Here is a 24,893-nt window from a genome sequence, read left to right on the forward strand (position 1 = left end):
GTTCAGTATTTCTTCAAGATCTTGGATAACTAGCAGTACAGAAAGCAAAGAAGTCACAAGCTGCGGCATTCAGACAAGAGTGAATCACGCACATGAGGATGTGTTCATTCTTTTATTGTCCATTGTTTTAACCTGACTGAATACAAGATCAACAAGAGCACTGTACTCCTGGCAATTATTATATATGTTAGAACATGGATTTTGCACTGTAGACAACATTTAACACCAGTCTATGGGGTACTGCATTGCTTTTTATAAAGTCCAAAATAAAGATTTATTTTCAAACAAGTGACTTTGGTTTATTTCATACATTACACTTTTTCTTGCAGAAAAAAATAAAATTGTACAACTGCATAAATATAAAATTCTTCCACCATGAAAATGGTTAAAACATTCATAAAGACACAGCACCAGCATGTGATGCCTCCAGAGAAAGGAAAAAAGGAAAGTAAAAGAAAATGTACAAAGCAAATGAATTAGGCCTGTCACCAGCCCAAGTGACAGGTGATCCAGATCTCATACACAGCTTCAGAACGTACCAGAGGACAAGGGAAGAGATGTCAAGACGGCATTCAATACAAAGCACAACACAACCCATCACCTTTTTGTGTTTTTCTGTAGTGTCACTTAAAATTTAAAGGGCAGTTCCCCCACGACAGCCCACCCCCACCCACAGCCCCAGGAAAAAAAAAAAAAAGAAAGTAAAGACCTAACACCACAGGAAAAGACTATGGAGTGTGTTAAAAACGCTCATTGATGGGCCATTATTCTTGAAAGAGCCAAACCAAAAAAAAAAAAAAAAAAGTACCATGCCAGTTTTATTCCCATTGAATATTTACACCTTGGACAGCAAACCTTGCTCACATAAAGTAGAAAACAGATACGATAAAACATGGCTTGAAAAATGACCAGAGTTGTGCACCTATAGTACTGTACACTAAATCAAATACACAAGGCAGCAATACTTAGGGGCCAGAAACACTGCTTACTACGGGTCAGTTATGGAATCATAATTTACAGTAAAAATGGGCACGTCCCAAGGCTCAATTTTCTTTTTCTTTTTCTTTTGTCATTTACAGTAGAATAAATATTTTGTTGCTATTGCTACACTTTAAATTTACATTCTAACCTATTAAATGCAGAAAGCTAGTGTAAAGCATATAGATTAAGTGTAGGTCCCATACGTATGACAGTTTATTCAAGACTAGTAGGTTTTTGTTTTTTGTATCTTTTTTTTAACTTTTTTTAAATGGCTAGTGGGAAAGATTTGTGCTTGTGATCAGCTCTTAACTTCAATTTTTACATCAAAGCGTCCCTGAAAACGGTCTTTCTCACTGTAACCAATGTTCTCCCCGTAAGCCTTACACTCGATGCGAATTTCAGTGTCCATGGTGAGGTTGGTGAACTGCACGGCGAGCAGGGGCTGCAGATACTTGGGCTGGAGCAACTTGCCGTAGTAGGGGTAATATTGCAGGGGAAAGCCTGGGTAGCCGCCCAGGCCAAAATACTCCACGTTTCCAACTCTATCCTTGTCTTCGTCTCGCTAAAAATCAGAGGGAAAAGGAGATTTTTTTAACAGCTCACGGCCTGAGTCACCCTTCATAGCCTCAAACAAGGACTTCAAGCCCACAGAGCGGTCTGGAACCTGCTGCTGCAGGGAGGCCAGCCAACCCCCGACTTGCTCAGAGTCCTCACAGAAGCCGCTGGAGGACCTCGCTGTAGTGTCTGACACAAGAGCAAAGGGTACACCCTCGGTCGTCATCCCCAGCAGTCACAAGCAGTGGTCAGAAAAGGAGGCTACTCAGGTCAGCTGGGTGGCTCAGTGGTTGAGCATCTGCTTTTGGCTCAGGTCATGATCCCAGGGTCCTGGGATTGAGCCCTGCATCAGGCTCCCCACAGGGAACCTGCTTCTTCTTCCACGTATATCTATCTGTGCCTCTCTCTGTGCATCTCTCATACATAAACATTAAAAAAAAAAAAGAAAAAGAAAAAAAAAAAACGAGACTGTTCTCATTATACAAATAAAGGAACCACAGCAAAGGCCAACCAAGTATTCCTCCAAAGCCAACACCTAGAAAGGGACCTGCCACTGAAAGTCAGAAATCCACTGGTGGTGGCCCAGGGGATGATACTGTGACAGTCTTCCCAAAGGTCTATTTGCCTCTCATTTTCTTGCATCCATTTCCTGGTGCCTGCATAAAATAGTACTGTTTGGAGATTCCCTTTCTTTATTTTGCCCTCTCTGTGAATAATCCATTAGGAATTATTTTTAGATCTAAAGGGAAAATGTACTATTACCTTATCTTTCATCGTTTCTTATTTTTTTATTTTTACTTTTTAAAGAAAAGCCAAAAACAGTTTTTAACGTGAAATTGTAAAAAAAAAAAAACAAAAAAAAAAAAAACGCTGGCCTTCAATGTTTTAGCACACTGTGTGGGCTAGAGTTCACCTCTCATCTTATAAACCAATATTCCTGCTAATTAAATTCAGATAATTCAGTTTCTTGTTCTGGTGGAGAAACATATGGTTTTAGCCTTGTTACAGCTTTCTCTTAAGATGTTCAAACCCCGTACGAGCTACAGCTCAATGGAGACTACTGCCTGGAAGCCACGTTTCTCTTTTCCCATATCAAAGTTTTTACCTCTAACTGAAAACAACCACACCTGTACCTGCTTCCCTCCCCCCCGCCCCCCTTCTCCGGCTGTCTTCCCCACCCCCTCAGTAAGAAGCATCTCCTTACCTTGCCAGTGCACTGAACCGGCAGGACGTAAGGACTGTATTTCATCACTGGGTAAGTCTCCAGGGACTCATTCTTGGGAGGCTAAAAATAAGAGCCCACAGTGGTCAGTAAGTTTGTAAATAATTTTCTAAATTGCTGAAAAATGAAGCTAGTTTTATAGCACAAATAAGTGCACATAGGTCACAGAAAATCAACTGAAGAAACAAAACACTAGAGGAAAACTGAATGAATGGCTCCCCTAACCAATCCATGCCGTGACTCTGGTGAAACAGAAATAAATGTCAAGTTCTGTGAGGCTACATGTAAATGGTGATATAGCCCAACACTTCAGGGAACTTGTAGTGGTGACCCCTTTATAATAAGCTTCCCTCTAGGACACTGAAAAATAAAAGCACACCCAGTATTTATAGTCCTCATCTAATATTCTAGTAATTAGATGGAAAAGCTAGTTTGACATTGCTGTTTTTACAAAACCTGGGCTTTCCTCCATGAATAAATAATGCCATCCTTTTCCGTCAAGCAGGCCTTCTTTAAAGTAGGCTTTTTCCCCCCCTCTGGATGTCCAGTAGAGGCTCTCCCAGGTAAGGAGCATTTCCAATTCTGCTAAGGAAGTCCAATATGTAAAACAGGTAAAGGTAACAAGTGCCCTAAATGAAAGGGTGAGTCCACTGAAGGGACCTAGAGTACACTCTGAAAATTACTGTTGTGGTGAAATATCTAGAGCGTTCCGTCCTGCAACCCTGGCTCAAATCCTCCCCAGAAGAGGATTTGATCCTTTTTCCCCCGGAAGGACAGCTACTCACTTGCTTACTCAGATCAGCAAAGCATGTTAGGCTTGACATGAGCTGTAACTCACACAGAGTCTAATCGAAGTCAGATCAAATTTCTCGGTACTGGTAAAGAACTAATATTTTTGATGCTGTTTTAGAATACGAGAAAATGATCATCTAGATCTGACTCTCTTGGAACTTTCTGCCAGCAACAGATTTATCTCCATAAAGATACAGAGAGAAAGTGCCTATCGATAAAGAAGTTGCCAGAATCTATCTTCAGAGGGTGAAGAAACAGACACATCGATGAGATGCTAGAGTAGCACAACCTCTGACAAAAATCATTCACAGAACACAACTAGGGGGCGGAATTGAGGGTAAGGTAATGAATTAGACAGTGACACCGGATAACCAAGTGGAGATGAAAGACAAAAGAGGAAAAAGAAAAGAAAGAGTAGATGAACTCATCGCTCAGCAGGCACCTCTACAGCCATGGGAAGAGATGGGACTCCCAACAGGCTGTACGGACCACCGGGGGCTGGGGTACGAATATCAATCAATATCTGTGAAGAGGTATCATCAAAAGTGAGGGATTCAGAGAGCAGAGGGTAGGACTCCTCTTCCTTCGGACCACCCACACCAACCCCTTTCATGGCTAAACAGCTGATTTGTCTAGGTGGAGAGCTCCCTACAATATGAGTATCAACTCTAAGTGTGACATGGTGGTTCTCACCATCTCTCTTCCCTTAAATCCTAACTTCTGAGGAAAAAAGATTAAAATCCTACAGAGAGATTGTGCAGGTATGTTGTGGGGGCTGTAGGGGGGCCGTCACGATGTCAGCCAGCAAGGCCACCAGCCAGCCTGCACATCCATCCACTTCTGCGTCGGGTGGCGGCAAAGGAGTTCTGATGTATCCCCTTCAGTTAAGTTAGAACTTTTCATCCCTACATCGATTTTCTGTTTTACATAGACTCCTGGGTAACAAGCATTCTGGAAACAAATTTATAGCGTCAGCAGAAAATTAATGATGAACAAAAGAGCCAGATTCCAGAAGTGAGTTAAGTTTGTTCATATAACCCAGCTGACTGTGCAGTCAATTCCTATTGGGATTGGAAACTCCACTCGTAACGGCTATGTCTGCAAGGGCGACCCAGGGAGCCGTGCTGCAGAAGCCTTACTTCAGGGAAAACGACAGCCCTATATCCCACCACCTGGAGGAGAAAATGGAATAGCCAGTTTTATGAAAGCAGGGGTAACACCAATGCACAATTCCTCTCGTCTCAGTAGACAGCGAGTGACGGCAATCTGCCATCGTTCAGTGACCTCAAGCGATGTTCACCCACACTCTCGGCTGTAATGCTACCTCAAGCCAACCCCACGGTTATCAGAGTTCAACCTAAATGGTGCTCAGCTTCTCCCTATGCAATGAAGCTGTCATACAGTACAAAACAAATACCTGTTTTTTCAGATTACTGGATAATTTTTGAAAAATACTCTTGTACTCCAAGAGTACCAAAACCACAATGACATTGTACATGCAGTTTTTAAACTGAAAAAATGTCTTTTTCTATTTTTATTTCCAGAGTTTATGTTATAGAATGATGTCATAGGAGTGGTAAGAACAGAGCCGCCGGATTTACTCCAGAATGTGGCTCTGCCCCCAGAACTTCTCTGACTTTAGAAAAAGAGATAAATGACCTAACTTCCAGGATCTCGAGGTGGATACAGAAGTTTTCCATGTCGAGGTTGCCACTGAGTATAATTTAAAACGTCTCCACATGCTCTCCTCACACTGATTAGCTACTTTCCCCCAAATGAGAATGGCCTTTTTTGATCCTAGGATTTAAAACCTTGACTTGCCTTAGGTTTGAAGCCCAGAACTCGGTTGAGCTTTATTAGGACACACGGTTTGCCGTCTCTGTAGCCATAGGTCTCATCGTTGATTCCGGAGCAATTGCCCAACCACTCAAGCTTGAACCTGCAGACTTTCCGCTCTCCTCGTTCATTGTTAAATTCTCCTCGTTCTTTGATTTCGCTGGGCATATCTGAAAATGCAGACACCATTTTCACATTGTACCAGCGATTCCCTGAGCACCACCAGGACAGGAGGGGGACCCGTCCCTCGTCCCTGTGCCCCATGCTAAGCCAGTGCTGGTCTGCACTTAGTGCACAGTCTGAATTAAGCAAAGATTTCCAGCAAACCATCTTTGGTCCCCTTACTGACATTAAAAAGGTATTTTAACCAAAGCAGGAGCTGGTCTATGATCCCACACTGGGGCTTCATCATACTTGATGATCGACACATGATGTTTTAGTCTGTGGCAATATTTCTCTTCCCTTAAATAATGGATGACTCAGCTATTTAGGAGGCTGAGAGGAAACCCGATCGCCTGTCATGAGCAGCCTCATTGACACAGGTCACAGCTGAGCTCATTAGCAAGGACATTACAATTAGAACACAAATTAAAAGGTTCGTCAATAATTTTCAGAACAATAATTTTGGTAACAATTGCCTGACCATTGCTAGGCCACTGTCTCTGCCACTAATTAGCATGCTCAACAGTAAAGACAGAGTTGCTTTCTTCCTTTTCAGACACCGTTCAAGGTTTAAAAATTGTTTGAATTTTTGCCTTTTCAAGCTATGACTTCTTATAAGCATTTGTTCAACTGAAAAAAATTGTATTGTAGTATTCTTGACTCATACCTCCTAACAAAGCCAGAGAAAGAATGTAAGAACTAGAGAATTCAAAGTTAATACAAAGCACCCTGCAGGAGATTGAGGCAAATACCATAATTTATACATATTTCTAAGGTCACAAAATAACTATTTTCCCTTCAAATGGTAAAGGGCCTCCATTCAGTCCATCTCCAGGGAAGTGATTCACCCTAATGATCTTCCATACAGGCCTTTTTAATCACTGCAAAGATGAAAACCTCACTGACATCCTAATGAGAGACATCTAGTGATAAAGTTTCTTTCAAATTACTCTTTTCAGAATGACTTGAAATGGCAATTCACCCTATATTATGATCAAGCAAAGGGCTACATGAAGAGCTAATATTGGTAACTGCTTGAACAGAGTCCAAAGGACTGGTAGGAACTCAGAGATCTTATTTAAGTAGATCTACAAACATGGCTGGACAGCTCAGTCCCCGCAAGGAGGAAGCAAGGGAGCAAGGAGGAAGATGTGCGCCCCCGTCAGTGGCTCAATGAATCCAAGAACCACCCTTCCTTCACCATTCCTGATCTAAATGCTGAGCTGCCAGAGACATATTTACTATCCATCTCCACCAGTGTCTAGAAGGTTTCCATTTTGATCAGAGATCACCCTTTATCCATATCAGTATAGTTAGAGCTAATAATGCCAAAGAGCCATCCTAATGCAAGAAAAGGCCTTCTACCCTCTTCCACGGGGAGAATGGGGCACGGGGGTGGGGGTTGGCAGAAATCTGGAAATATAAACAGCTGTGCTTCTCAAAAATCAATGGATGTAAGAGAACCATAACTATAGGTATGGTCTTTGAGTGTGAATGGTGAAAAAGCAAAGGTGCCTAGGGATGACTGAGAGTAAGACACTTTTCAAATGCAGATACTCCTAATACTTGAGGCTACTTTGTTTCTTCCACATCCTAGCCTAAATCATAAAGTCTTTTTGCTTTAAAAAAATAAAACAGTCCTCTCAAAATGGCCAGACTTCAATTAATTATTGCAATAGCATTTTTCAATCATTAAATAACAGATAGGAATGGGAAATAAGAATTAACCAACCACGAACACTCAAAATGAGTCTACTTACTGCCACAATCTTCAAAAATCATTTCATCCTTCTGGGCTGAATCTTTGTACTTCTCCAGGAACCTGACTATGTTGCGCACATATTCCTCATAGCTCTTGGGATCGTTAGGGCGAAAGGAAATTTCAGTCTTTTGGATCTGAGGAATCTGTGTTAATCCTAAACCGGATAGAAAGAAAAACACAGAAAATCATTAGTGGGAGGGTAGTCAACCAAGATCATTCAAAGCAGGCTCTCCCCGTACAAACACGCTTCACTAACCCCACCTACTAAAAAGAATGGGTTAAACTCCTGTCTCTCTTGTGAGATCACTTCCCTGGCATTTAGATCAAGCACCTAAGTCAATGATGCTGTCTTACTATCATATATCATTTTATTTGCCCAGCAACACTTCACCATAGGCATTATCTCCATTTTATGAATGAAAACAGTTCTTGCACAGAAAGGTTAAGTGCTTGGCCCAAGGTCACAGAGGAAGTAGTGGAACCAGAATTTCAACCTATGTATGCCTCACTCCAAAGCCTGTTATCTTTCCACTACTTCCACAGGTTCATATTAAAAAAACAAACAAACATGCATAGCTAGCGAGCATTTCATGTAGGTGGCTTTCCTTTCTCTAGCTATGTGTAAGCCTCTGGGCACAGAGGCCTTTTATAGTCCTTTTTGTAATGAAATGATGACCATTCTAAACTCCACAACACTCAAGATGATTCAACAGAGATACTTTTTTGGATCTTTAACCCAAACTGGATGAATTGGGATTTATGTAGTTAACCATTCCTGCCTTCCATTCCAAAAGCAAGTCAGGTGCCTGCCAGTATAAAATTCAAAGTATGACCAGCCTGGATTTTCACTGTTTAACCAACATTTTTAGATTCTTTAAATTTTCAAAAGCCTCTGCCATCACAAGATTTCGACAGATACTTGACCACCACACAGTACTATATAGGGGTGATGGGTGGAGACTAGATCAACTGCTTTCTAGTCCTGGATTGCCAGGTAAGATGCAAGTTGCCTGTTAAATTTAAATTTCAGATAAACCATGAATCAGGTTTTTATAGGGTAAGTCCTGTGTGATATTTAGGACATACCCCATAAAAATTGATTCATGGTTTACCTGATGGTCAAATTTAATTTGGTGTCCCGTGTTTTATTTGCTAAATCTAACAATCCTATTCTAGTCCCCACTCCAGACCCACCTTCTTTGCATTGGGCACAGGTGGCTCATCTCTGCAGCCCCTCAGAACGCCCCCTCCCCTTCACCTCCACCAAGGGGCGAGTTAAACCTGCAGCCACATGGGCTCCACCCTAGACCTGCAAAAGCAGAACTTCTATTGATGGGACTTGGGAATCTCAAAACTAACAGGCTCAAAGGGATCCCTTTTAAGCACTCTTGGTTTGAGAACCACTGCTCTGGGGAGTCAGAAGCTGAGAGTGGCAACAGTGATGCAGACACAATGACGACCAGGACATAATTAGAGTGATGACAAGAGAACAAGTGACTATTTGGTGGCACCAGCTGTGAGGCTGGAAGACAGACTTCAGTAGGGGCTGCCCAATGGCAGTTATTTTTTCTAGTGACCAAGGATGGCTTGGAGTTTCAAAAGTGGCTAAATAATGAGGGAGGCTCAGTTTAGGCAGCTTCATGGGCAAGTTCTTCCATGCCTGCAGTTCCCTAGAAGAAGGGAAAAAATAGGGAGGAAGACAAGGAACGTGATAGTCTAGAAGCAGTCAGAGGGGCTTCCCTCGACAAATGACTTTACAAGTGATACGAAGAATGACCTCAGTAAGGATCATGTGGGACTTAAGGAATCCAAGGGAAAAAAGTTGTCAATGATGATGGAGAGGAATCAAAGAAAGGGGAAGTAATGGGATTTGCTCTTATAAAAATCATCAGTTAAAAATAAATAAGGGTTACTCTAATTAAAAATGTTTCTTAATTTGTTCACAAACCCTAGAAAACTGTTTGTACAACTAAAGCCATTTAAGTATACCCTCAACCATCTTTTTCTACAGTAAGTCAAAAAATTGGCATTGTGATCATTTACAGCACAGAGACAATAAAATAAAAATGACAGCTACCTGCCAAAAGAAAATAAAACAAAGGTTGAGTAGAAGTTTCCATCTGGGATTTCATGCTTGAGAAAGTACAGAAAATGGGACTGCCCACTGAAATGAGAGAAGGCCAGAGGGAGGGACATTCCTGGTTTGACTTACAAACTAGACGTTTAAGCTAAGGTAACCTGCCTGGACCTGCGGAAGTGCAGAGGCAGGCCCAGGGCCAGAGCTTTAAGAGAACTTAGCAGGATGGGGGGGGGGGGGGTTCCTTGGATAACCCTGGAGCCAGCAGAGAACGGAGCCTGATGGGCATTCACACCCCGGGGCCCACCGGGAGAGCCTGCACATGGCAGCCAGAGAAGTCAGAAGCAAATGCCTTCAAAATCTGTCATGCAGGTTTGTTGACACCTCTCAGGTACTTCATGCAACGGGAGCAGGAGAAGAAACAAACAAACTTGTAACATCTCCCTGTGCAGGGCAAAGGGTGTTTCCAGGCTATGGGCAGAGAAGGCAGGAGACAGATGGGGGGTGGGGGGAGTGGAGAGAAGGGTGCCGAGGAGGAGGAGATCCACTGTCAGAGAGCGAGGAGTGCTCTCGCCTCACCTTCCCCTGTTGGGGAAGAAGCTGCCCTAGGGGACATCAGCAGGGTAAGTGACAAGCACACGGGCCACAGTCCCTCCTCAGAGCAAAAAACCAAATACTAACAAAGTGTCAGTAAGCCCAAGTGAGATTTGGAGAGTCTCACCCAGTGAGTTTAAAAGAAGAAGGTGACCCTAGAAGGTCACGTTAAGAGTAAACATGGTAGGACCTCAATCTCAAGGTGAGTGGCAGGCATCAGCGGTCCTGGTCACACCTTTTCCAGGCCCCTTCTGAAATCTCTTCCCCAGGGGCAAGGCAAGGACCAAGGTCCCATCTCCTTGAACTGGGTAACATACTTCTCAGACTCGTCCGGAGGAAAAAGGACAGCAGGGAGAGGAGGTGGCATGATGCAGAGTGTTCTTCACTCCCTTGGGCTACCGAGTCCAAGTTCTCCACTATTAAAAGAGACCAGGTGACGCGGGGAAGACATCATCAGCAACCCTGACACGGTGCGCTGAGCTCTTACTAGGAGAAGGGCACTGCTAGTGAGTGCATCTCTCAGAAGCCTGAGAACTATGGCCAAACCTAGGTTCACGGCCACCCAGAGACAACCTCCAGCGACTCCCATTAGCAAGGACCCCTGTGGTTAAGAATCTAACTTATAGAAAGAGTAGACATTCCTATCACACACACAATGGTACCACTGGCCCAGGAAAGTTGTACACAATTGGTTTCACATCTCTCTAGACAGGGCAAAGAAGAAATAATGAAAACCAAGTAATGGAATCACACTAATTTCCACGCAGAAGCCCAAATCCTTCAGTAAGTACGGCTCACAATCTAAGGGCCATGGAATCTGTGTGCTGCCACATGGGAGAAAGGAGCTTGAAGATGCCTGAAAATTGTGAGGTGTTCTTCCCAGAGAAGCATCAGAAACTGTAGGACTGAGAAACCAAGAGGTAAAACAGACAGTTAAGCACAAGGTCTTAGAATCCTATGACGTGCCGAGCTGGATTAGACTTTGAGCCAAAGTCACTGCCCTGTCCTTTCCATTTGAAGTGACACAGAGCCTTGGGAAAGGGAGCCCAGATAGGTCAGCCATGGTTTACTGTCTGAAGTTTCCCTCTGGAGTCTCTGAAGGATCTTAAAGGTGTAACTACCAGAAGCCTTAGTGACCAACCTTCAAGATACCCAACTTCTGATCTAAAGATTGCTTCCAGAGAAGCAGCATCCATGTTTGGGTTTCGGTCATGTTTCGGAATCAGCTCCTCTCTAAGACCTCACCTGTGGAGGAGGTGCATATATACATACAGACCCAGGAGCCACCCACCGTCAAGTCTGGGCAGACTCCTTCATGCACATGTCTGCTCTCCTCTCCCGGGTCTGGGGTCACACTCCACCCCCCACCAGCCCTGCCCCTGATTTTCTTCATCCAGAGCCTTCTGGTCTGAGAAGTTATCTTCCTGGAAACTCTCAGAGATCAAACCCCTTGCCTGTTTTGTTCTGGATCATCTCAATTAGGAGAGTTCTCTGATGAGATCTTCTCCAAACCATTAGGCAAATTCCTCTCTTCAAAAGTAATTTCTCTAAAGCAATTAGATACACACAAAAGGAAAATGAAAGACCCTTGACCTGGTGTCTAAATCATTTACTTTACATTAGCAGACTAATGGGAAAAGACAGAAAGGAATGGGATCAGATTTGGCAACGTTATTATTCTGCGTCCGCACGGGTTCCGCAACCAGGACACTCTGCAGGGCTATACACACCCCACCTTGCTGCCTGGCATCCTCATTAGCTGTGTTCACACTAGGCTGGATACTTTCGGCTGGTCGCTCTCTACATTGCCCACTCCTTGGAGCCATTAGTCATAACTTCAGACAAGGATGAGCTTTGTTTCCAGCGGTAACTCCCAGAGGCCAAAGATAGCAGAAGGCCCAATCACTGGCTTGTGGTCTCAAATTATATTCCAGGAAACAGAACCTTTTGCCTGGCCAGTGTTCTGAACTTGAACTGACATTCACCATGCTGAGTCCTGTACAGCTTTGCCTTGAGAGGGCCATTTGCTTAAATTACATTTCACTCATTATTTCATGAAGTCACCTAAATGGATTGAAAGAGTAACTTGGATATACAAAATTTTAGTATTTAGTTTTTTAATGAATACGTCATCTTTACATAGGATTTGGAGTTAAACAAAAACAAAAAACACCTCCTTGCAGTTGTTTTTTATACTTGCATTTGCCTTTCCTTGGTCTCCCATCTCCTGAGAAACAAATGAGGAGAACACTGAGTTTTTGGCTTTAGTATGTGTTCATAGCTGGAGGGGGAGCTAGCAAGAGGAAGGGAAGGAAAAAAAAGAAAGGCTGCTTTTCACTTAGTAGGTTTATAATTGGAAACAAGGGTGTAACTCCTCAATCTACTGGTGAGTTTGAAGTATTTAAACCAGAAGGTGGCCACTGTAACCTTGTAACAGTTACTCCAGTGAATCCCAAAGCACAGCTGCCCCAACGGTCATTTAATACACCCTCTACGTCACCAGACCAAATACTCTAAATAGGTATCATTTTCCATAGAGACCTCCAGGAGGGGACCCACGATGACTACTGAGGGCACAAGGCAAAGAAACACAAATGGAGCCATGCACACAGTACAGACATACCATGGATCTCCTGTACCATCCATGTTGAAAGGTAATTTCCAATTTAAAAAAATTGGGGGCATGATTTTATATACTCATACACATCTATGTTACACAGATACACATTCCCCCTGCTTCAAGTGCCACTAAGATATTTAACGGGTTTTTGTTTTTAATTATTTTACCTCTCCAAGATTAGTATCTATTTATCTAACAAAATATAGGGAGGGCACAGGAAAAAAAGGTGCCTCTGTGCTTTCTGGAAAATAGCAGTTGGCCTCACCTTCTGCTGGAGGCTCAGCTTTTGACTATGACCTGGGATCAGTGAAGTCACAACACCACCCTCCAGATACCATAGAATGTGCTCCCTTTGAAGGGTCTTTGAAAGATGCATTGCTGGATTTTCTCTACAGCCTATATGGATGTTCAACAATCCTTGGTGTAGTAGGGAAATCTTTTCTCCTGTCTGTGCTAAATGCCACATTTTGGTTGAAGGCCTTGCTCCATTTTTGGAATTATGCTTCATCATCAGACTTTGATCTAGAGTTCTATATTCATCTTCAGGTGAACAGAGACAGCATTATTCGGTTCAGAGGATCTATGTTGGAAGCACAAGTAATTTCATAGGGTCCTATCTTTGATACTTTGTATGGCTCATAATTGTGCTTGTTCCTGATAAAAGATACCACTTTTATAATGGGGAAAAAATAAAAACAACAAAAACATAAATACATAGTCAAACCCTACTCTTTTACATTAATTAAGCTTTTTTTTTTTCTGTTCAAGGTCAAATTGAGGAACAAACATATATAACAGATCTGACTTGTCTAGACATAAACCATAATGTTTGCTAAGTGACCGATAACCTGAATGAAATAAGACACCATATTATATATATTTGATAATGTCTATTCATACACATTGTGGGAAAATATATACTTTTCTGATTGGAAGCTACTAGATAATAGACATACATCCCTATTCTCCATCTGCCCAACTTCCCTCTCAGATGGGCCCTCTGGCCATGAGATTGCTAGAAAATTGCAGCTACAGGCATCTGGCAGCCCAGCCCCATCCTATGTCACCACAGCAAATGGAGGCCATGAGCCCGATACTCTTTCCACTAGATCTTCCACAACAGAGTGTGCACAGCAAAAAAGCTCGACGTCAAATTTCAGATTCAGCATTTTCTCCCCATTATCCCTTCATGGAATTTGTTACTGGGTCCTATTTGTCACAGGTCTCTGCTCTGCTCACTTATCTAAAATGAGCACCCAGAGTAAGACTCATTTTTCTGTGACTCCAAGAACATTTTTAAGTTAATCATTAGACTTCTTTGTGTACCCAAGAGCTAACTTATTAGTTTGGTCTTGGTCTTTACAAATGAAGAAATAGCAACATGGGTTGGTGAGTTGTTAGAGCCAAACAGTGAGTCTGGGGCACTCTGGAAAACAAGAACCCATGGAGCCTGCCACCCTAAACCCTTCACCAAACTACAAGTCTGGACAGTAACTTCTGGAAATCCCAACAGCCACCAATGCTAGCTCATGGAGAGCTACAAAGTCTAGGAATAAGTTGGCAGGATCATCTGAGGGTGGGAAGAGAGAAGGAGGGAGAATGTGAGAGGCAGCCTGGCCTGGGAAGTACTGAGTATTTACCATGTCAGCTCACACAGTACAAATTAATGGAATCTAATGGAAACAGCAAAGAAAAAAAGAAACCATCCTATGTCACTCTGAAGTAACAATTCCTCCAAAATAGAAGGAGGCCAAATGTTTCCAAGTCTCCCTTTGAAATTTAAGTGAGGCTGTGTGGTAGTTTGGGAAATAAGCAACTAAGACTGATGTAATGATTTCTCAAGAATTTTGCTTAATTACACTGAGATTTTAACTATAAGGCATTGTGCCCTAATGCAAGACAAAATATTTCCCTTTTACAGTCAAGATGAAATTGAAACTGCTACTGGTGCCGGTCTACGCCCACCCTAACCTCCCTCCTTGAATCTGGTTACCATGGCACCATGAATATGAATCCTTTTTTTTTTTTTAAAAGATTTATTTTAGAGAAAGTGAGTGAGCAGGGGAAGGGCAGGGCAAAGAGAGAGGAAGAGAGACAATCTCAAGTAGACTCCCCGCTGAGCATGGAGCCCAACTGGGGATTCAACGAAATGACCCTGACATCATGATCTGAGCTGAGACCCACAGTCAGACGCTCAACCGACTGAGGCACCCAGGCACCCCAAGAGCATGAACCTTTTAATAGTTCTTCCAGCACTGTGCCATCTTTACTGCAAAACAAAACTAAAAGCAACCCAAAACCTAAAGAGGAAGAACTGGAGCACACGTTCATGCCTCCTCACCAGGATGAAGGGGGATGGGAAGCTCCACTGGCCGCATTGACTGACAGTGACCTTCGTGTCATTCCACTGTGGCTCAGGGAGTGGGGGCCAGGGCTGAGGGCACTCCCCCACAACAGCGCTGGGCAGGCAGCAAGGGGTGCGGGCTCCCGCTAGGGACTGGGGCTGGGCAGCGTGGGCACATGTGCCCCCAGTCCTCTCCCAGTGAGGCAGTGTCCTTCTCCATATCCAACGGTGGACAGGATGGGGACAGATGCTGCCAGCTACCCAGCTCGCTGGGACTTCCTGAAGAAGATCTCCCAGGGAGAAAGGGGGGGCAGGGCTAAGCCAGCCAGTGTGGGTATTTTAAAGGAAGAGACTATGGGACAGACACAGCATCACTTATATTTAGTTCAAAAAATCTTGGGGTGCCTGGGTAGCTCAGTCAGTTAAATGTCTGCCTTTGCTCAGGTCGTGATCTGGAGTCCTGGGATCGAGCCCCGTGTCCCGCTCCCAGCTTAGCAGGGAGTCTGCTTCTCCCTCCCCCTTCTTCCCCCACTCACATGTGCACGCGCGCGTGCGCACACACACACACACACTCTCTCTCCTCTCTCAAATAAATCTTCAAAAAAAACATCTTAAACCGTGTTTCCTAATCCAATTTCTCCCACTTTCTGTGATAAAGCCAAGATGATATTCACTCCGTGAAAAATGTTAAGTGCACAAAGCATCCCTGTTCCATCATGCACAGCTCACAGTCTAGAGATACTGAACTCAGTACAGGAAAAGAAACGGCTAATACCAGTAGGAAGAACCAAAGTGGCTGCTAATAGCTCCCCTTTGTTTAATGCTGTTAGGTTTGCCACTATCAGGTACTATTCACTTTACACACGTCTATCATCTCATTAAATCCTCACAGGGGAATATTCCCGTTTTATAGATGAGAGGATGGTGGCAGAGTGAGGTTAAGTAACGCATGGAATGGTGAAGACTGTGTCCAACTGCACAGTTCCTGCTTTTCATTCTCAGGTCAACTTCACAGTAGACACACATATAACGGCTTGTGAACTCGGGGCTGCTTTCATATTTAGGTTAAGCAATCTCCAATGGCCTCTCATCAACCACTCTTGACCCACAAACATAACAATTTATGTTTCAACCTTATATGACAGCTGAAGTGCTGGCCCTGTGCCCTCTGGGCCGGAGGGGGATGGGGGGAGAGGCTCTGTTCTGTCCCAGAGCAATTCGACTCCATTAAGAAGGACCACAGGCCCTGACAGCCACCATCACTCAGGCCCAGGAACTGCACTTATCCTTTTTTTGTTTTGTTTTTTTCTTAAATTTCACTTCCATTCTGTAACTTAGTCCTTTCTCTGAGACTTTCATGTTCAGCCTATCAGCTTCTCCAATATTACAGGCAAACAGACCCAACTGTACTGTATAATTGCCACGGTTTAATTTGGGCACCTCTGCCCGTGTTATTAGGAGAGATTTGGGGCACCTGAGTGTCTCAGTCAGTTAAACGTCTGCCTTCAGGTCAGATCATGGTGCCAGGGTCCTGGGATCAAGCCCCAGGGAGTCTGCTTCTCCCTCTCCCTCTGCTCCCCCCTACGCTCATGCTCCCTCTCTAATAAATATATAAAATCTAAGAAAGGAAGGAAAGAAAAAAAGAAACAAAGAAAGAAACAAAGAAAGAAACAAAGAAAACAAAGAAAAGAAAAGAAAAGAAAGGAAAAGAAAGAAAAGAAAGATAGATAGATATCTAGTTACAAGGTGTGCCTAGTGTGCAAAAGGCAAACACCAGCCAGGCCGGGTCTGTCATGCCTCAAATTCAGCTAACAACAGCTTTAATAAGTCTTTCAATCTTGAAATGATGTACCTCGCCTTTCACACTCAGTAGCTTCATTTGACTTAAATTTGCAAATTTCCCTCCTTCACTTTCACAAAAATGGAAACTTGGAGATACAAAGTTGAAGCCGAAGAATCCCTGAGACATTCTTTCACCATATGTTCAGTCTGCAGGCCTACCCCAAACACAAATTCTTGAGCTCTGCTCTGACAGATACCCAGGAGGGCGCAGCGAGGGTCCCTCCGAGCACCCAGGGACAGTTCCAGGCTGCACTTCTTAGCAGCCAGTGCTCTGCTCACCTGCCCTCCCTGCTCCAAGGCCACCATCATTATCCAATCAAAGTCACATTGTTCCTTGGGAGGACAAGAGCAGAGGGGGCTCTGCAAGGTGGTGGATAAGAGGCTGAGGGAAAAATGATATCACAAAGACAAAGAACCCAGGCGGCAGGACGGGGACGAGGGAGAGCTGAGGAGGCACTTTTCCTGTGACTCAGGCCAAAGAACAGGAACGCATATTTCCACAATGAGCCACCAGCATTCCTCTGGAGAAGCGACGGTTTATCAGGTCAGTCCAACTGCTGAGGACACTAAATATAGGTACTGAGAATGTGTCTTTTAGGAAGGGGCTGGAGCGAAAGGGAGGGAGGCCGGGAGAGGGGGTGGGAAGGCTGAGCACCTCCACCAGATCTTCTGGGCAAGGTCACGGGTAAGCCCCCGCTTAAAAGGTCTGGCACTGCAGCCTTCTCTTTGTTTTTTTTTTTAGCCTTTTCTCTTTGAAAATGAAATTGCCCTTTCTGCAAAGAACGTGAAGAAAATCTTTACGTTTATTAAAGGCTGACTTCTCACTATTTATACAGACAAGAAGCACTGTTTTAAATCTAGGAAATCAAATGCTTGACCTTTTGGTCACATTCGGCTTTGAGAATTATTTTAAAGCACCATCATGGTTAAAGAACAGCTTTTCAGTGGCTAAAAAAAAAATAATAAATAAGAGACCTACACAAATGAATTACGACAACTAACATTAAGATACAAAGAGGAGGGGATCCCTGGGTGGCGCAGCGGTTTGGCGCCTGCCTTTGGCCCAGGGCGCGATCCTGGAGACCCGGGATTGAATCCCACATCGGGCTCCCGGTGCATGGAGCCTGCTTCTCCCTCTGCCTGTGTCTCTGCCTCTCTCTCTCTCTCTCTCTCTCTCTCTATCATAAATAAAATAAAAATTAAAAAAAAAAAAGATACAAAGAGGACACCTTGTGTTTCACTGTCACAGAAGCCAGCGTACCTAAGATCCTAGGTCTCTCTCTGCACACCAGAATTTCTGCTTCAACCTTTTCAGAGACCCACCTCTTTTGGGAAACACGTGCTGAAAACTGTGGATTATTAAGCAGGTTAAAGTTGTTTTATATACTTACATGTTTATTTTCCCACTTCCAAAAATCCTCTAGATCTAAATTTATCTGCCAATATCTTGGTTTTCTTACAGTGGAGGACTGTCTTGACTTGAGGCTGGTGAACAATGTTTGCCACCTCCATGTTCTGGAAATTTTCTTCCGAGTCTTTCACACCCGAGTGAGGAGGAGGACACAAGAAGTTTGCGACAAGCAGCCACACCTGATTGAGGCTGCTCGGTGCCATGATCAAAGCTGCTCAGTGCCATGAAGATTGTCTCAAGATTGTCACCTAAATACAGCTGTTACTAAACTGTAGCCAGGGAAAGTGGAGAGGGGACACGTCATCGCCACCCCCAGCGGCAGCCTCAAGGTCATTTATAATGTAAGAACCCGGAACTTATGCAAACTTTCCTGTCTCTAGGTCCTCCTGACAACGACTTTTAGAAGAGTCAGTGAGCACGATCAGGTCTGTGGTTGCCCCGCTGTCTTGCCCTTCCGTCAGCATCGGGTGTTTAGGGCACTGGGCTTTCCCTAGGGTTTAGTGAGTGGGATGGACATGCACAGCTGTGCACGAGGCACAGGTGACTCAACAGTGATAGCCCCTGGATCACAACAGGGCACTCTTCTGGCATTTTTTTCCTTCCATGCTGACCCTTCCCCATTAATCCAAGTTTTCAGAACTAAAGGAGATAGTTAAACTGCAAAATGGGTCTAGAAAACTGATAAAGAAGACTCCTGCTAAATAAGCAGGTACAAACATTGAGAAGTGAAGAGAGTATGCTATTGTTCAAGGTCAAACTAAGTCAGGCGAAGTCAACAGCAGGTGGGAGAAGGCACTCCTTTCCCTTGAGTAATCGGCCATGTCAGAGCTTCTCATCAGCCCTAAAAATAACTTAATCTCTCAAAAAAGAGAGCTGAAGTGGTTTTTCACAGGATTTTTCTGAGTCACAGTCACTTTGAGAAAGTGAAAGATGTGCCTGAGCTGGAAAAGACTTGTAAGGACCCCACTAATCAACCCACTAGGCAGTGAGGTTGAGGCAGCCATGGCCTCATGGGGAGTCACACAGCTGGTAGGCTTGGGGGTTGGGGGGGTGTGGGAGGCCAGGGCTCTTCACGGTCACTACAGAACTGTAATGTTAAGACATCTGCAACCCTCGGAGCTCTGTCTGCAATGTGGGCAGGAGATTTGGCTCTAACAGTAAGCAGTTTGCATTTTTTCCTATTAAATAACATTTGGTTTGATACTGCATTACAAACAATTTTCAGGAAAATTTTTTATTTTGGTAAAAAAGTGACACCCATTTTACCCCTGGAAGAACTGAACTTATTCATATTCAAGTTACCTGGTGGGGCCACACGGTCCTGGTATGTGGGCTTGAATTCGCTGATGGTGAGCAGCATCACTTGAATGGTCCCAATGAAGATCCCAGCCAAGCAGCCGTAAAATATCACGTAGAACAGAAGGATCTTAACTACAAGGAGCACAGACAGAAACAGAAGGCTGTGAGAGAGTCACATGCTCAGAAGGAAAGGCTAATCTCAGAGACAAAGGGACTTCCTCACTTGCTTCCCCTCCAACCTGTCTTCAGAGCTTCCTTCTCCAACACGCTCTCCAGAGCATGAACCACACTCCTATACAACAGAGAACAGAGACCACGGCCCTCCAGTATGGTGTGTGTGTGTGTGTGTCGGAGGTACGTAAGGATAAGAGGAACATTTGGCTAGAACTAAGATTATTTACGGAAATAATTTTATTCCCTAAAATTTCGTGAAGATCACCAACAAAATCTAAGGCCATGTTTGTGTGCTTACGCAACGCATTTCCAATATGACTGTATACTCCCTTTGAGACAGACGTAAGGTTTCTTGCCTTGTTTATCCCCTGATATTTCAATACTACGATCCAAGCCCCAGTGCTCCTCCAAATGTTCAAATGCCTGCAAGTTTTTACACTGGGCCAGAGCAATAAATGCCGAGAAACCCCAGGAAGCTCTTCTGCTCCATGCTGTCACCCTACCTCTGACATGTATTATGGACCAAGCACGCTGTGTTTTCCATCAGGGGCGCCAAACAAAGGAGCAAACAAACGGAAATCCTATAGTAAAAATGGCAAGAGTATTTTTACTTCATCTTCTGACTGGACCTGGAATACTGATTGGCTTGAGGAGCTGCATTTTCTTTTTCCCACCACCAGAAGGGTAGCAAGACGCAGGTTGAGCTGGCTGCAAAAGCAAAAACCCCAAAAGCTAAATACCACGAAGCCCACGGACGGGAATGAGGCTATCAGTTACTGGTTTACGAGGATTATCTCCCCGATTAGCTGCATAGTAACAGGCTGTACTAGGCATCGGCTGGCGGCCCCGTGCCAGCCAACAACTCCCTGTGAACGCAAGAACAGGAGCAAGTGAACCGGAAGGTTAGCAAGTCTGAAACAGAAGACTGCCCGAAGGAGCCTTAGGTTACTTCTTTAAGAAGCTCCAAATCTCCTAAAGAAAATGCTGGGGTTCTGGGGGTGGGGGGAGTACAGAAGAAAAAGATCATTGAAAGGAAGCAGATTGGTGCACAGTGAAGGGATGGAGGGACAGAGCGGGCACACAGTGGCAGGAAGTAGCCCGGTTGCCTCTGGCAGGCAATGTAAAAGCCCAGCTTTCCAATCAGCAAATACCCGGTTCAGGGAAATCATGCCGTAGTGCTAGTAAAACCAGCCAGAGGCACGTAGGACCAAAATGCTTAATCATAATCCTTTTTCTCCCCTATCCAAAAAAGAAGGAAAAAGGCCAGGACACACGCCAAAGATAAGGAAACATGAAAGGCTGCAGAATCTTGAAGCATAGCTGCCCAGCTCAATCACTGCCTCCCAGCAGAACAAGGGTTAACTGCTGCATTCTGTATCCAAGTAGCAGTGGGCAAATGGTAAGGCTGTGACGTCAAGAGATCTGGAAAATTTTTCCAGCGAATGCTCCTAAGGGGTGCAAGAGTTGGTATCACACAGTCAGAAAGGAACTGTTGTAACCTCTTTTTTTGCGCCCCCCCCCCCCTTGTCTTGGTGTTCTCAGCTTAACCACACTTGGCTCTTCCAACAATTGGAGCATTTTTATATTCATTCCTTGGACTCCTGATACCTAATTCTAACAACTTAAGAAGGTATGTAATTGAGGTGATAATTGAAAATACAAATAGAGCAATGGAAAAATTAGTCCTTTTGCAAGCACACTGATTACGCTGAAGAAGACACAGCCTTTCCCTTCTGCCTGACACCATACCCTAACAGAAGTAAGGGATTTTTCTCTTTTGCTTCAAGATGTTACTTAGCAAAATCTCCCCAGTTACAGCTGTGAGGTCAACTAGTTAAGAAGAGCATGAACATCTGGCAGGATCTATGCGGCAGACTCACCAACAGTTACCGGGGGCTGCTCAAAAAGGAGAGCTAGACAAACACTACATGCAGGGTGCACAGAGGGTAAATTTCAGAGGCATTTTTTTTATTTTTAACTCTTAGGCAATTTTTCTTCCTTTAAAAAAAATACAAATAATATAGAGGTTTTCCAGTTGGGGGGGGAAAAAAAGAGTACCCTTCAAAGGGTCACAGGCAAAAGGAAAGACTGGCATCCTAGCCCAGCGGTAAACATAATAAAAACCTACCAATGCCTGTTTTAACTTAATATAAAGGTGGAAACACAGGTGATTTGCATGCTGCCATTTCTCCAGCAGGTGACAGGCAAGGCTCCTGCATCCATCTTGGTGAAAATCTACCTATAAGCAAAACTGAGCCAAGGGCAACCTGCCCTCGTCCCAAGGGCATCCATGTTGGGCCCAGTGCTGGAAAGGTAGCATTTCCTCCATAGGAGATAGCAATTGCGATCACTTCCTCTGCTAAGAGAGGGTCTGTCGATTCCTTATATTGCCAGAGAAGAGGAGACAAATTAGCTCAAAGCAAAAACTGAATTTTTAGACCAGCACCTGTACCTTGGAAAAGAGGAGCAAAGATAAGACAAGCACACCAATCCTGATGTCTGCATTCATAAATCAGGGTCCTGGCACCTTGCTGGATGTGGTATTGAGACACCAATATTAATTCACCCGCACCCGCTTTCTCTCACATATGGAGGAGGTAGTGCTGTCCCATTCAACGCCAGCTTAAGAAACAAGTCTTCCTATACTGCCTTACCTTCTAAAGCAAATATTATTCCGGAATTGGAATGAGGAAAGAAATCTATTTTATGAGGGGGAAAACACTAGAGGGCAAATTTCACAATATATCTGGTTTCCAGGCAGCCCCTGGCCCATGGCAAGGCTGGGATCAGACCACCAGGGCTGGAGCCTCCAGTGCATCTGGAGAAGGGGGCCCATACTGCAGCGCACCCCCTCCCCCCAGGCCTCACTCAAGTTACCAGGAGTTGCTAAATCGCCCTGGCCAGGGGCTGTCCACCCTACACACACCCCGAGTTTCTTCCAGGTTTTCCTTTCCACGTTGAGACAGAGAACTATCTTAATTCATGAGAAACTATGGCAATAATCCCACTGAAGAACACAGTCTCCCCAGAATAAAATAAAATATAAAACACAAGCTAAAAGCCATCACTTTAAAGACCTACATTTAACATGGCTCAGGAATACCTATCCTTCCCTGTAATACCTTGGAAGGCGGTTTCACCTTGACTAACCTTGAAGTGTGATGCATTATTAACCCTTTAGTTTTCAATCAAGAGAGACCCACTACAGGCTGCATTTTTTTTTCTTTGCAAAAATCATATATTTTAGCTTCTTCCAATTCAAAATGTCAGCCAAGCACTATTTCCCTGACTCATTCTCCTGTGATGGCCACAGATCCTCCCAATCAGGAGCACTGACTGCATCAGCCCCTAGCCAGGACTCCCTCAATGGCCGCAACGGTAGTGCTAGTGGCATTGATGATGATGATGATGATGATGATGGTGATGATGATATTAGAGAAGGAGGGGGCAGTGATGCAGGAGGGGGGAGTTCCCTTCTCTCCTTTCCGCAGTCACGACTCTTACAGATTTGCCTACAACTATGCCCTTCAAAATGACCTTTAAAAAAAATCTCACCCTTCCAGTGAAGGGAGGGGGAAAACAAGGTATCTAATTTTCAATGAGGGGGGAAAAAAAATCCAGCCAGCCAAGCAACAGGCTGCCCCAAATCCTGTAAAGGTGAGCTGCATCTACCTTTATGCCATTTATTTCTTAGCCTAACCCTTCACTGTAATCAACCCAAGCTACTGAGTCTGCAACTGTGTGTGTAGACATTGAAAAACACCCAGACTTTACCACGTTCCGGGGCCTCCTGGGCCACTTCTCGGTTGTAATGACTCCAAGGGGGGTCACTGGGGAAACTCTGGGCATAGCTAAGAAATACTGCAGTGTGGATGGGCTCTGCTCCCTCCCCCCACCTGCGCCCTTTGAGGTACAGACTTAGCCTAGGAAGGTCTAGTCTCGCCTGCAACCGATCCTATTACCTCTGTGAGGTCCTCTCGCTGCCTCAAATCTCATTTTTTAGGACTGGGGGCATGACTACAGGGAGGAACAAATCTAGTCTCCCAGAGCCTGACCATTCCCGGGAGGGAAGGGCTCCAGCCTTGCTCGGACGGACTGCAAATTACCAAGACGGGGTGGGGGGGGGACCTTGGCAATCTACAGGACCCCCTGCCCGGCGTGCTCTCGCGCCCATCCCGGGGGCTCCGCGTTCCGAAGCGGGGGACAAGCCCAGGCCGGGGCGACCCGAGCAGCGCCCGCTCCCGACCCCGCTCCGCCCTGGGCGGCGCGAGGCGGGGACGCGTCTCCCGGGACAGACGCGGCGCTGGGGGGCGGGGGGGGGTGGAGAGCCGCGGCCCCCGTACTTACACCAGCTGCCACCGGTCCTGCCCAAGAACTCCTTCTTCTCCGAGTTCCAGATGAATTTCTTCCAGCTGCCCTCCTCCTTGGCTTTTCCGCGGGCCATGGTGGCGGGTCAGCGGCTGCCGCGGGGGCTGAGGGTGGGTGAGTGCGGCGCGCGCCCTCGCGTCCTCCCCGGCTGCTGCTCGGCGGCCCGCGCCCCGCTCTCCGCAGGCTGCACCCGCCGCGGCCGCTGCGGCTCTCCGAGTGCCAGACGCGCGCCGGAGGGGCAGAGGCAGGAGCGCGGGGAGGGGAGGGGAGGGGAGGGGAGCGGAGGGGAGGCGGCGGCGGGGGCGGGGGGCGGAGGGCGGGGGGCGGGGCCGCGCGGCGGGGCGGCGGGGCGGCTCCGAGCCCCGCACCTATTGGAGGGCGCACGGCCGCTCGCGGGCTCTCTTTGGTCCGCCACGCGCTCCGCTTGCCCTTCGGGGCGTGGGGGCTCGGCGAAGCCGCAGCTGCCGCTCCGGCTGCCACTGGGGCCGCGTGCTCGGCCCCCGCCTCCCGTGACCTCTGCAAGACAGGCAGGGGGCAGGAGGGGAGAGTCACAGAGAAGGACGGACAAACGGACCGCGGACCAGCCCTCGCGCGCCCGCCGCGAGCCGAGAAATTGGCTCGGAGCGCGCGCCCTACCTTTACTATATACCGCGCCCGGGCGGCCCGGGGCCCCGCCCACCAGCCGCCCGACTGGCCAATCGCGGGCGCGGGGGCGGGGCCTCGGCCCCGAAGGGGCGGGCGCGGGGGCGGGGCCTCGGGCCCGAAGGGGCGGGCACGGGGCCGGCACAAAGGAGCCGCGGCTGCGAGTGGGGCGGGCTGAGAGCGGGGGCGCCAGGGGAGGAGGGGACGGCGCC

The 24,893-nt window shown here is 45.8% G+C and overlaps 2 protein-coding genes across 4 annotated transcripts in view; one reads left to right on the top strand and one right to left on the bottom strand.

Annotated features, from left to right (window-relative positions):
* NME7 (NME/NM23 family member 7) overlaps positions 1 to 701 on the top strand; it is a 261,270-nt gene extending 260,569 nt beyond the window's left edge. For all 3 annotated transcript variants that reach the window (XM_055323525.1, XM_055323523.1, XM_055323527.1), the window contains exon 12: positions 1 to 701. In XM_055323525.1, coding sequence (XP_055179500.1) covers positions 1 to 33 — 33 coding nt within the window. In that variant the 3' untranslated portion in view covers positions 34 to 701.
* On the bottom strand, positions 94 to 24,638 carry ATP1B1 (ATPase Na+/K+ transporting subunit beta 1). Its single transcript, XM_055323528.1, has 6 exons — positions 24,019 to 24,638; positions 19,501 to 19,629; positions 7,309 to 7,464; positions 5,372 to 5,556; positions 2,741 to 2,821; positions 94 to 1,543 (listed from the first exon to the last, which is right to left on the bottom strand). The coding sequence occupies exons 1-6, from the start codon at positions 24,113 to 24,115 to the stop codon at positions 1,280 to 1,282; spliced, it is 912 nt and encodes a 303-aa protein (XP_055179503.1). The 5' UTR covers positions 24,116 to 24,638; the 3' UTR covers positions 94 to 1,279.
* Positions 24,639 to 24,893: the final 255 nt, after the last annotated feature.

Source organism: Nyctereutes procyonoides, unplaced genomic scaffold (assembly GCF_905146905.1).
Source record: "Nyctereutes procyonoides isolate TBG_1078 unplaced genomic scaffold, NYPRO_anot_genome, whole genome shotgun sequence".
Lineage (NCBI taxonomy): Eukaryota > Metazoa > Chordata > Mammalia > Carnivora > Canidae > Nyctereutes > Nyctereutes procyonoides.

Excerpts from the sequence above, each read along its gene's own strand:
- ATP1B1 (XM_055323528.1), bottom strand. The coding sequence starts at position 24,115 with ATGGCCCGCGGAAAAGCCAAGGAGGAGGGCAGCTGGAAGAAATTCATC. Across the intron at positions 7,465-19,500 it reads GGACCGTGTGGCCCCACCAG|GATTAACACAGATTCCTCAG; the intron begins GTAACTTGAATA and ends TATCCGGTTTAG. Across the intron at positions 2,822-5,371 it reads TTCTGGGCTTCAAACCTAAG|CCTCCCAAGAATGAGTCCCT; the intron begins GCAAGTCAAGGT and ends TCTTATTTTTAG.